General features: G+C 39.1%; 1 protein-coding gene across 1 annotated transcript in view; it reads left to right on the forward strand.

Moving 5' to 3' along the window:
- The first annotated feature begins 2,685 nt into the window (after nt 1–2,685).
- Nucleotides 2,686–13,133, forward strand: part of SUGT1 (SGT1 homolog, MIS12 kinetochore complex assembly cochaperone) — a 53,614-nt gene continuing 43,166 nt past the window's right edge. The window contains exons 1-7 of the mRNA XM_059902584.1: nt 2,686–2,794; nt 2,888–2,945; nt 9,409–9,499; nt 10,172–10,241; nt 10,914–10,984; nt 12,093–12,146; nt 12,531–12,547. Coding sequence (XP_059758567.1) covers nt 2,757–2,794; nt 2,888–2,945; nt 9,409–9,499; nt 10,172–10,241; nt 10,914–10,984; nt 12,093–12,146; nt 12,531–12,547 — 399 coding nt within the window. The 5' untranslated portion in view covers nt 2,686–2,756. The remainder of the gene's footprint in view (nt 2,795–2,887; nt 2,946–9,408; nt 9,500–10,171; nt 10,242–10,913; nt 10,985–12,092; nt 12,147–12,530; nt 12,548–13,133) is intronic.

Genomic DNA, 13,133 nt, shown 5'->3' on the forward strand with positions numbered 1-13,133 from the left:
ACTTAAATAAATGGAGGGGTGTATTATATTCATGGATTGGAGGAATCAACATAAAGATGTCAGAAAAAAAGAAATGGAGGCAACCTAAATGTCCATCGACAGATGAATGGATAAAGATGTGGTATACAGATACACAATGGAATACTACTCAGCCATAAAAAAGTGAAATAATGCCATTTGCAGCAACATGGACGGGTATAGAGATTACCACACTAAGTGAGGTAAGTCAGACAAAGGCAAATATCATATATCACTTATATGTGGAATCTAAAATATGATACAAATGAACTTATTTACAAAACAGAAACTGACTCACAGACACAGAAAACAAACTTATGGTTACCAAAGGGGGACGATGGGGGGAGGGAAAAATTAGGAGTTTGGAGTTAGCAGATACAAGCTACTATATATAAAACAGATAAACTACTGTATAGCATAGGGAACTATATTCAGTATCTTGTAATAAACTACAATGGAAATGAAAAAGAATATCCATCTATCTATCTGTATCTGAATCAGTCTGTGTACACTAAAAAGTAACACAACATTATAAATTAACTATACTTCAATTAAAAAAAAATTAGGATCAGTTTTCCCCAAATAGATTGATCTACAGATTCAATGCAAGCCCAGTTAAAATCCTAGCAGGATTTTTTGTTTTGGGGGGTTCTTTTTTTTTTTTGAAATTAACAGGTTCTTTCTAAAATTTATAAATAAATGGAAATAAGTTCTATAAAATGTATAAAATGTAAATACAAAGGACTTTGACTAGCCAAGGCAATCTTTAAGAAAAAGTTATAGGGCTTCAAGACTTATAAAGCTACATTAAGATAGTGTAGGACAAGGTTAGACAGACCAACGGAATGAGAACCTGGAAACAGACCCTCATATATGTGGTCATCTACCTTACAACAAAGCTGTGGGGGAAATGGCAAATGACAGCCTTTTCAGCAAGTAGGGCTTGATCAATCGGCTATCCATAAGAGGGAAAAAGGAAACTTGATCCCAACCTCCTACCTTTCATGAAAATGAATAAACCTGTCTGTGAAAGGTAAAATAGTCAAGCACTAGACGAAAACACAGGTGACTATCCTCATGGCTTTGGAGCAGGCAAGGCCTTACATATGATACAAAAAGTATTGATCACAAAAGGAGAGATCAGCAAACCCAGACAGTTTTACCTCAATTATTTCTGTAATTTTTAAGACGCCTTACAATCACTGCCCTATTTAGGAGAGTCACTTTGGCCTGTAATACAGCAGTTGTCTCCCAACAACTGTTCTTTTCCCTTTAATCATTCTTCCATAGTACAGACAGAATAACAAACATAAAAATGTAAATTTAACTGTTACTGCCTTTTTTGCGTAAAAATCCTATAACGGGTTAGCGTCTTTAAGAGAATTACATCCAAACTTCTCAGCAGATTACAACTAGCCCTTTATGACCTGGCATTTACCTGCCTCTCCACGCAGTCAGTCTGCTTCTAGCTTGAATTTTGGCTCTACTAATTTCAGAGTTTACATTATCACTTTCTAACATTCGGCCTATTCTGTCTGAATTCCCTTTTCCATTTCCTTCACTAATTCGAATTCATCTTTCCAGACTGAGGTTCTGGTACAACATACTTGAGGATTCCAACCGTATACCTTACATTCGGCTGCGTCCCTTGTTGCTATCACATCACTATTGCCCTTCTTTCGTTTTAGCACTTAGAACAAAATTGGCTTAAGTTTCTGGAAGGCGTTAGTTGAACCCCAAGACTTAGTTTAGATTCTGGATGTGGCAGACACTCGCGTTCAGTTACTTGTTTACCTCTACTGACGAGCCGCTCACTCCCACTCCTTCCTGCTTCTCCCCCCCACCCCAGCCCCCATTCCCGTCCCATGGAACTAGCTGGAAGTTTCTTCTATCTGAATTGCACGGGTCAAAGGGCGGTGAGGGAGGGCCTGACCAACGAGGTGGAAAGTAAAGCAGCACTGAGACAAATTCAGGCCACCTTTCTCCCTTCAATGCCTTCGGATGGAACACGTATTTCTTCTGTCTGGGAAGCCAAGTAGGAAAAAGCCTGGGCCTGTGTCGGTCTGGGGAACGGAACAGTCCACCCGCACCGGAACCAAAGGGCTTCCTCCAGTCCAGCCTCTGCAAGGGCGGAGGGACTTCCGGCGAGTCCGAGCCCTTTAGGGTTCCCAGCGCCAAGATCCCGGCATCGACGCGCCATCCGGAACTCGCTCTCGGAAAAGAACACGTAGCCGAGAACGTCACGTGTCACGAAAAGCTTGGCTGCCTCCGGGAGCCATGATGAGAGCTGTAGAGAAAAGGGAGCTCGATGTGCCTTGTGTTATTAACAGACATACAAACGCCCCCAAACGCCACACGTTCCTGAGCGATAACAGTACGGCACAAACGTCCTTTCGACCTACCACCCACAGAGGCTTTGCGGCTGTGCGGGTGCGCGCTGGGACTGGGTTACGCCGCGGCCTGCGTAACCATGGCTGCAGGGGGCGGGGCCTGACAGGCTGCTCCCCGGCCGGGGTGGGGGCGGGGCGGGCCAGGAGGAGTCGGTCCTCCACGGTCCCAGCCCACCCCGCGCCCGCGCTTCACCTCCCCGCCCCTCGCGGCACGCTGCGTGGCTGCTCATTGGCTACGTAAGACGGAAGCCCGGTCGGTGTTTCTCCAGAAGTTTCCCCCTTGGGTGGCGGCGGAGCTGGTAACCTCGGTAGGAACAGTTCCAGCAGCGGTAACAGTGACTATTAGAGATGGCGGCGGCTGCTGCGGGACCTGCCGCAGCCCAGAGGTGCGTGTTTTTCCTTCTCTTTGCTATTATTTGTATCCCCCTCCGTCCTTCTTTAGTTAGAGAGCCCTGCTGAAGTCGTTGTTTTCCTGGCAGGTTTTTCCGGAGCTTCTCAGATGCTCTGATTGACGAGGACCCCCAGGCGGCGTTGGAGGTGAGAGAGTCGGTTCACTGTGCTCTGGGGAACGCAGCCGCGTCGGGTTCCGGCCCACCCCGCCTCTTCCCAGCACTGTCTTCCCGGGGTCGGGGCTGCTGCTTTTCCTGTGTCTCAGTCCTGATGTTGGCAGACTCCGCCTCTCCCTTCTGTGTCCCGCAGCGGCCCGGTTACGCTTCCCATCCCTAGTCCGTTCCTGCATCCTTGGAGCTGCTTAGTAAAACCTGCTCTCCTTTTTGGGGGTAGAGGTAACATTCATAGTTGGTCTGAAAGGGTTTGTTTTTTAAATGGCATTTGTGACTGAGAACAAAACGTGAAATCTAAGGCTTGATGTTTGTTCATTCGGTTTTTCGTTTGACAGTCATCCTTGCCATTTCTGTGTACCAGGTCTGTGCTGAGTGCCTGTATGAACGCACACTGTTGGAACAGAAACCTTTTCCCGTGTGTGCCCGAAAATTTCCAGATGTCCAGTCTGTTTATTATCCACTCATTTGTTTATTCCTCAAAACAATTTCTTGAGGGCTGCTGTGTGGAAGGCACTGTTTGCTCTGGATTAAACTCTTATTTATGTATTTAACTGACTTGTAAGGCACTTTGTATTTGTGTTGAGTGAAAAACTATAAAGCTGTGAAGGAAAGCAAAAGAACAAGAGTTAAATAATAATTTGAAGTAATAAAGAGAGCCCAAACTAAGCATACATGATGCAGTGGGTCACAAAATTTAGCCAGGGGTTTCTTGCTTTGAAGCATAAAAAAGAGGAAACTTTGTTTTGCTGTTATGACTTAACATATGTAAGGTTAGGAATTTGAGGCAAGAGAACCTTTTTCCTAGTTATGACTTCTAAAAGAAATTTGTTCCATGGTTAGTAGAGGAGGTGACATTTGAGAAGAGGCATGAGGGAGAGCTTGGAAGCTCTGGGGAAAGATTATTTCAGGCAGGAAGAGGAGTCAGTGTCAGGATTCTGAGGTAGGAATGAAGTCAGCCTGTGCAAGGAGCAGCAAGAAGGCCCATTTGGTTAGAGTGGGATGAAAGTGGAGTAAGAAATGAGGTGGGGAGGAAACCAGGGCGTGGGTCCTTTGGGGCCTTTTAGGTTGGATTATGCTTTTGGGGCTGGGATACGAACAAATAAAGTGGTTGATTACTCAGTTGTGCTGTGATGTTTCCTAGTGATGCTTTTGGGATCACTATTAGAGTAATGTTACCAGAGGCACTGAGAGTTTTTCTCCACAATTCCTTCACGTCAGCTAGACAGCTATTAATTTTCAGAATCTACCTTTGTTATGGTCCTCTTAGGCCCCATGCCTCCTTTGGAAATCTAGTTTATATAATAGTTGGTATGAAAGGATATTAATGTAATGAATTATTTGTCACGTTACATCTCAGTTATTTTACTTTTAAAATTATTTATTGAAGTGGGATATCTAACACAAATCTTAAGTCTGCACTAATGAACTTGAAGTTTTACATGTATGTATACCACCCAGATCAAGATATAGAATACTTCCGTTTCAAGGCTTTCTCATGTTTCTTCCCAGCCAATAATTCCTCTTACCCACCTGTTCTGTACTCTGTCACCATCAGTTAGTTTTTCTTGGACTTCATGTAAAAATTATCATACACTAGGTATTCAGTTGAGTGTAGATACTCTGTCTTGCTTTAAACATTATGGGAGATACATCCATAAGTTGTTTGCTTTTCACTGCTGTGTAGTATTCCACTGTATTAATATAGCACAATTTATTCTAACAGTGAACATTTGGGATATTTCCAGTTGTTAGCTAGTGTGAATAAAACCACTGTGAATTTTCTTGTACATGTATTTTGGTGAACACATGCAGTCCTTTCTTTTGGGAGTGCATTTGTTTTTTTCTTTCTAGGAGTGAAATTGGATAGTGTAGGTGTGTGATTAGCTTTAGTGCATTTGTCTGTGAAGTGTGGCTCTTGGACCAGTAGCATCAGCATCACTTAGGAACTCATAGAAATGCAAATTCTTGGACCCCACCCTAGATTTTCTTTTTTATATTTTTTGGCTGCGCTGCAGGCCTGTGGGATCTTAGTTCCCCAACCAGGGATCAAACCCGTGCCTCCTGCAGTGGAAGCACGGACTGCCAGGGAATTCTCCACCCCAGATTTTCTGAAAGCACTTATGACTCCTGTAGGCCAGTACTCCTTACCCTTCCGTTTTACAGAAGAAAACAGACCCAAAGAAGTCCAAGTGATCTGTCATAGAGATGTATGCGGCCAGTTAGAGGCAGAATAGGGGCCTCAGGACACATGTTTCCTGATTCTTAGTCTAGTGCTGTAGAATAGCGGTTTTCAAAAGCATGATCCCCAGACCTTCTGCAGGAGCATCACCTGGGAATTTGTTAGAAATGCAAATTCTCAGGACCTGCCACACACCTGAATCAAAAACTGGGAGTGGGGAGAATGATCTTGATAAGAACCAGCTTGTGTTAAGAGGAAATGTTCTTTTTAAAACTTGAGATGACTTTCTCACAGAGATAAACAGGCAAATGTTAATTACTAAGTAATTGGTAATAATGAGTAGGGCTGGAACCTTGATGAGAAGTGAGAGTCTGTTTCCCTCTAGATTTTCCCAAGGGTTGGTTTAACAGTAGCTATTTTAAAATTAAGGTCGCTTGATATCACATCAGTTAAAATGTCACATTTTTATATAAGACCATCCAATCAAGAATAAAGAGAAAGTGTATCAAGCTGATTACATTTTTCATTCATTAAACAACGTTAGTGGCAAATGCTGTACTGGGAGCCAGCGAGCTAAAGATGAAACTACTGTAGTGAGGGAGTTTGCAGTCTAGTGGAGAGAGACAGGCAAGTCAACAGATCATTAAAATACAAGTACTCCAGTGGAGTGGTGTATCAGGTACAGTAAAGAGCGTAGCAGAGTAGAGGCTAACTGGGGAAGTCAATAAAACTTTGCAGAGGAAGTCTCAGTTCAGTAGAAAGAGAAAACATATATGTGGATTATGAGAACCTTTCGAGGCCCTGTGTGAGTAGTGCTTAAGAGCATGGGCTCTGGAATCAGACTGCTTGGGTCCGTATCCTGGTTTCAAGAAAGTTCCTGCTATCACTCTTCTGGATCAGATTTCCTGTCTGTAAAATGGGATTAACTAGGACCACTTGAAAGGGTGATTATGAGGATAAGTAATGTAAGGTACAAGGGTGAGGCCCTTGAGGTAGACATCTTATAGATTCATTGCTCTCTAGGTTCTAGCCACGCTGACTTGCTTTCTGCTACTCAAATGTGTCGAGCTCAGTCCTGGTGCAGGGCCTTTGGACTTGCAGTTCTTTTGCCTAGAATGTACTCTCTATTGAGTATCTCTTGTTTTGCTTGGAAATGCTCATCACTCTAGATTTCATCTGAAATGTCACCTTCTCAAGGAAGCTGTTTTCTCTGACTACCTTATCTGAATTGGGCCCCAATGTAAGCTTCAAGAGTGCAGGGGTTTTGTGTATCTGTTTACCACTGTGTTCTCAGCGTAGTGCCTGGGATGTAGTAGGCACTCAGGTGTATTAAATGACTCCTACCACAATTCTTGGAACAACTGTGAGGTGCATTTACAAGCACGCTGAGGCTAAAGAGATTAACTTGCTCAAGGTTATCGAGTTTAGAAGTGACAAGTCTCAGGTTCAAGGCATCAAGGTCATCCTCTGGAGGAGTGAGTAGGACTGGGGTGTATGATATAATTGTTCGGGAGCTGACTCTGAAGTAGTTGACCACAGATAGCTTTGTTGAGGGCATAGCTGGTTAGCATAAAGTATACCAGTTCTACATGGTTATGTGATTTTTCTCCAGGAGTGCTTGCTAGTTTAGGAAGGGAGAAGGCTTGATACTCTTTTGTTTATCCATAATTGGGGATTAGCTGTGACTAGAAGAAAATGGCAAGGGGAGTCAGGCTGAGATATCCAGAGCTAAAGGCCTTTAGACGTTAGGTCCGTCTGAGCAGTCTGCTTTTGCTTTTAATCTTAACAACAAGTAACCTTTTTGGATAGCATTTTAAGAGACCCTAAAGCTCTATAAAGATTTGGAAATTAATTTTCTAAGATCCAAGTCTTAAACAATTTTAATGCCTTAAAAAGGAATTTTCCCCCTTTCGTTCTGTGTTATCGGTGTACTTCCTTTACCATTATCTTGTTAAAGATTTCAGTGTAATTATATTTTACACTTCATAGGTTTCTTTACTTTTGCGGACTATGAACACAACCCATTTTCTGTGAGAAGTACTATATCTTTGGATACGTTTCGTATAAGTCTGATTAAATAGCCCTTTGCTGCTGTGATTCAAATGTTGGCACTGAAGTCCTTGCCTTTCGAGATACCTCTCTTTAGTCCCTTTGTATTCTAGCAGCCAGTAGCTGTTGTTACAGAAACAGTAGAACACTGAAAACACGCCACAAGTCAGATGTAGTTAAGACAACCACAAATAATTATTTTACCGTCACTTTTTCCGGTTTTATTATATTGTATATTCCTTATTCAAAATAAATTTATTGTTGTGTTTTATTCATGACTTACAAATTGGTGTGTTATAATGTTCAGTTTGTGTTGAGTGGTTTTTTTGGTAACTTTTTTTATTGATAGCCTAATAAGTCAGTTGCTTAGTTTATTTAACTGAATGACCATAACTGGTTCTCCTTAACCAACAATTGGTTTGTGTTTTTAAAGGTCATTCGTTTGCAAGTTGGTTCAAAATTCAGAAGTTTATACCTGACTCCTAAAGAAAAGGAATATTTTATTCATCTTTGAACCTCCAGTGTCTGGCCTGTGTTTGTTCCATAATATGTGTTTAAAAATACGTTTTGAAAAACAAACAGAAAAACCTGACTACTGAAAAAAATAAAACTACTTTTTGAATTGATGATCCAGATATTATTATAATCTGTAACAGCCTTTTTGACCTATAATATACATTTTCTTGGTGAGGAGAGGCTGGAAATGTGGTTTTATGATATATTTGAGTAGATATGTAAGAAGCCATCAGCTGTTTTCAAAATTGTTTGAAAGCTTAGTGGAAGATGGTGTTTTTAGCTTAAGAATTTCAAAGTATTAGAAAATCTTGTATTAATACAAATGTTAGAGGGTGTGTGAAAGAAACTTGGAGTAAAATTTTACCATGAGGCAATGTTTAGTGGTTAAAATTTGATTTGGAGTCAGACCTGGATTTGAATCCTGTCTCTGGCACAGTCACTGAGTAGGAAGTGAGGGAATGGATTTTCTGCACGCATCTGGGGGAAGAGCATTCTAGTGGGAGGGAGCAGCAGGTGCAGGGTCCTGAGATGTTTGCAGGACAGCAAGGAGGCCATTGTGGCTAGAATGGTGGAGCAAGGAGATGAGTTTTAAGAGGTGAGATGAGAGGGAGAGCAGAAGGTTATATCAAGGAGGGCCTTACAGATCATTGGAAGGACTTGGGCTTTTGCTGTGAGTCACCTGGAAAGGTGTTGGAAAGTTTTGAGCAGAGACATAGTAACAAGATCTGATTTTCATTACTGCTTGGATCAGGGTGATAGGGGTTAAGGTGGTAAAAAATGGTTTAGATCTTAGGTATGTTGGGTTTTAGGTTTATGATTACCAAGTATAGTATACATTGCTTTGTGAGAATCACACTGCGGGGTTCAAGCAAAGCCACATGTGTGGCTGTTGAAGTAATTTTGCCTGTTAAGAAAACTACCAAGTCCCTAGGGTGTGTGAGCAATGGGTAGAGAATCACAGCCTTCCTGTTTGCCTGCATTTGTCCTTGGCTTCACTAATCGTGCTCTCTCTTCTTGCATCAGTATTGTTCCAGCTACCACTTATGAACTGTGACTGCCCAGATTGGCAAAAGTTTTAATCGCTCTGTTAATTCTTGATCAGTTGATAGTAGCTATCTATGAGATACTGTATCTGGGCTTTTGACAGAATGCTGTAATTTCTTAGGCCATTGATAAGAGGATAGGAGAGGGCCAGGTAGACTTGATTATGTATTTATTGGTTCCATTAACCTCCCTGAGCTCTAGGTTTAACTTCCATTTTTTGTTTGTTTGTTTCTTTTTTATTTTGTTTTTATTGGACAGCTTCACATTTTCTAGGCATCTCAAATTCTACATGATCTTTGAATCTTCTCCAAATTAGAAGGAGAAAATCAGTGGTGGTCAATGTATATGAACTAAACTCTCCAGAATAAATGAGGTGCTAATAATTACCATTTATTGAGTTCTGCTGTAGGCCAGGAACTGCTAAGTGCTTTAGGTAGATATTACATTCAGTTGTGGTCTTTTGAGGGGAGAAGGGAGGAGAAAGGGAGATATTGATCCTCTTGGAAAGAAAAGCTCCAAGCTTGTTTCCCTGTTATCTTTCCTCCAAATACTTTATGACAATAGGTTATTTGATTAAAAATCATGTTTAATTAGAATTCGATGGCTTTTAAAAAACATTTACTGACACTCAACGTGTTTGTATTTGTAGGAGCTGACTAAGGCTCTGGAGCAGAAACCAGATGATGCACAGTATTACTGTCAAAGAGCTTATTGTCACATTCTTCTTGGGAATTACCGTGGTAACTTTTCTTACAAAGCATATTGTCTCTATAAGTTACTTACAAATTTTGCCCAAGATACAATGAATCAAATAAAATAAAGGTTATCTTCTAGGATTTTTAACTTGTCTTTCATACAAGGTGAAGTAGCTGAAATGTGACAAACATTATGTTGAGCATCACCCATTTAAATTTTATGGTTGTCCATTCTTTCTTTGGTGGGTGTAGAATTTGTACAGATTTCATTTATGGTTATTGGATATGCTAACAAAGAATGACATCAAATTTACTGTTTTACAAAGTATTTAAATGAATTCCCTTGTTTTATTTTTTGTAAAAAGAATGTATTTCTATATTCTGTAATTTTAATTATCTGGATAGATAATCTGAGTAGGAAGAAATTAAATACTTTGAGTCAGATTACATAAATGATGTTAATGAGAAAATTAGATGAACTTTGTGATACAGAGCTTTATTCATTGCCTGAAGCGCTTTAAGATGGAAGCTAAATATTAGGTCATTAGGAAGGTATGAGGGTAATTTTATCTTGGATTAACTTTTCCTAATTTAAAATCATTTGTCCATTTCACCAGCTTGAAAACTTAAAAATCAGAGGCTAATTCAAATCTTGTGTGTAGTATTTGTTAGGATCCATAAGTAACTGACTAAAAAACCCATTTTTTTCATATGCAGATGCTGTTGCTGATGCAAAGAAATCTCTTGAACTTAATCCAGATAGTTCCATTGCTCTGCTGAGAAAGGGGTATGCAGTACCTACTCTTCTTGCTGGGTCTGGACTATAGTCTCTTGAATGAATTAATTGTAAGCTTTATATAAATAGTAAATTCTGTATTTATACATTTTATAGCTGAGATAGGATTCAATTTTAGGTATGTTTCATACTTTTATTGTAGTATAGTTAGTGTATATATATAGTTTAAAATAGTGATGGTTGAAATAACTGCAAAGTCTAGATGAAACTCTTGGATTTCACATCCCTTTTTTGCTTCATCATTTGGAATTTACTGTATTTAACTGACTAGAGAACATCTATTCCTCACCCAAGCTGGACAGGCTGCATTTAATGAAGACTCTGTTATCTGTGTACTTTATATCCCAGTTTGTTTCTGTTGATAAGTGTGACTTTATTCTTTAAGAATCAGAAATTCCTTAATATAACTATATTTCGGAATAAGCAAGTATATACAATTAGAATCAAGAAATTCCTTCTGAAATGAGTTCCAAAATTGGATTTTAATAGGAATTATACTAGATATTATAGTAGAGTATTTTAGGAAATCTCTTGGCTGGCTTATTAACATATACTTAAATTCTTTCTTTTAATAGTAGGGAAAATTGTTTTTTTTAATTTAGAAAGAAGGCTGTTTTTCCATGATCTCATGTGTGTGTATTTGTTTTTAATATGCTCATGCAGGATATGTGAATACCATGAAAAAAACTATGCTGCTGCTCTAGAAGCTTTTACAGAAGGACAGAAATTAGATAGTAAGTATTAGAATTATATGTTAGTACACTAATCCATTATATCTATGTGTCTTAAATACCATAGCTGAATTTTGTTAGTGTAATCTCAAGTTAATTATAGAAACCCAGCTTTTTTCTCTTCTTAATGACATTTCGTGTTGATTGCAGAATTTGAATTTACTAAAAAATTGATTAAATTGGCCTTTCTTTAGCGCTTAAATCACAGATAAACTATCATCAGAAGCAGAAAACTATATACACACTTAGTGCTCCCAGTACTTAGTCTGGCTTTATTTTTTTTCTAATGGATAAGTGAAAGTTTAATTTGCTCTCACATTCAGAAGTCTATTTAAGTTATTATTCAGATTGCTGAGATAAGGAAATCTTACAATGAAAATTTTTATTGAGACATGAAGTGTTAAGTTTGGGGTAAAGTATGATAGGGTATTGAAGAAACATGGAGGTTTGAGAGTATTGTGAGTTTCTAATATCACCTTTTTGAGAGAAATAGATGAAAATTACCACAGCAGTATAGATATCTGTGCGTAATATATAGAAATTGTAAGAGCCAAGTATCGGAAGCTCTGCAAAGTACAAAAAGGTTGTAAGTAATCTCATAGATAGTTATAGACTACATAATCCTAATTGTGTACTATCATTTTATTTTCATCTTATGATAGAGTGTTATCACAATTCTCTAAAGCAGTAGCTCCTAACTGGGAATGGTTTTGCTCCATGGGGGACATGGAGCAGGCTTCAGTGGTTGTGGCTCGTGGGCTCTAGAGCTCAGGCTCAGTACTTGTGGTGCATGGGCTTAGTTGCTCCATGGCATGTGGGATCTTCCCGGACCAGGGATTGAACCCGTGTCCCCTGCATTGGCAGGCAGATAAAATTGATTTTTTAAACATCAGAATTCTTCAGGATGAACAAGTAAATATTAAACCTAACTAATAGGTTTAATATTAGGATAGCTATAAACTCTGTTAGGACAGATATTTTTGTCTAATTCACTGTTGCATCCACAGTGCCTAGAATAGTGTTTGGAACATAGGTATTCAGTAATTATTTGTTGATTGAATATGTTAGGTTGTGCAGATGAGTGATGTTACAATCAGTTTGTTCTTTCTAGGTGCAGATGCTGATTTCATTGTCTGGATTAAAAGGTGTCAAGAAGCTCAGAATGGTAAGTATGCAGGTTTCCCATGGTCTTTCCGTTTAAAAAGAAGTAAATGTTTGACATTTTTTTGTTTTGAACTTTATAACTTATAATTTAAGTAGTGGATGTTCTCTTAGGTTGGGATTTCCCAAGGTATTTTGATTTTTTACCTCATTCGTTATGTTGAAAGGGAAATTTGGATGGATTTGTTTTGCAGTGGTATTACTGGCAAGAAATTACTGAGGAGTCTCAAGTGACTCCAGGATGCAAAGTTAAACCACTTCCCTTATTAGGTATGCATGGAGAATTGGTTTGCTTAATCAGTATGTTTGTGCCATAGAAATCATGTATGTAATTTTGCCTATACATGTACTGTTACCTGAAAATGTTTCCTTTTTATGTTTTTAATAGGATCACAGCCCGAGGTGGTAAGTCCAAAGGTTTTATCCTTTGTGTTTTTACTTAATTATATTATTACTAAATATATTTGAGGCAGGACTTGGAATGAGCTTTCTGTCAGTTACATATCTCTCTAGGGCAGTTTTACTTATTTTCTTCCTCCAAATGCCGTCTCTTCCCTTCTTATTTAGGGACAAATTAGAGGCCACCATTGACCCAGGGCAAGTTCTTTAGATTTACAGTCTGAACTGGCACACATAGTTTAGGAAAGTTTGGATTGGTTAAGAGTCACTTTGTTTCTCAGTGGTCAGTGTAGAATGTTTGTTGCAGCCATAAACGGTGTAAGACAATATCAGGAAGGCACCATGGAAATAGTGCTTCATATGTTTTTCCAGAGCAGTTTGATGCCATTGTTAAGCCTGAAGGTTATACTATAGTCTTAAAAATGTTTTTTTAAATGTTATTGTTATTTTCAGCTTAGAGAGTTACTGAATCTTGGAACTGGACATTTTATATGTAACCTTTTCCAAACATATCTTCAGAAATTTTTCTGTTTTTTATCCTTCTTTTATTTTAGAAGAAAAACGGTTTTTTCAAATTGAAACTCATAAAATT

This window comes from Balaenoptera ricei, chromosome 18 (assembly GCF_028023285.1).
Source record: "Balaenoptera ricei isolate mBalRic1 chromosome 18, mBalRic1.hap2, whole genome shotgun sequence".
NCBI lineage: Eukaryota > Metazoa > Chordata > Mammalia > Artiodactyla > Balaenopteridae > Balaenoptera > Balaenoptera ricei.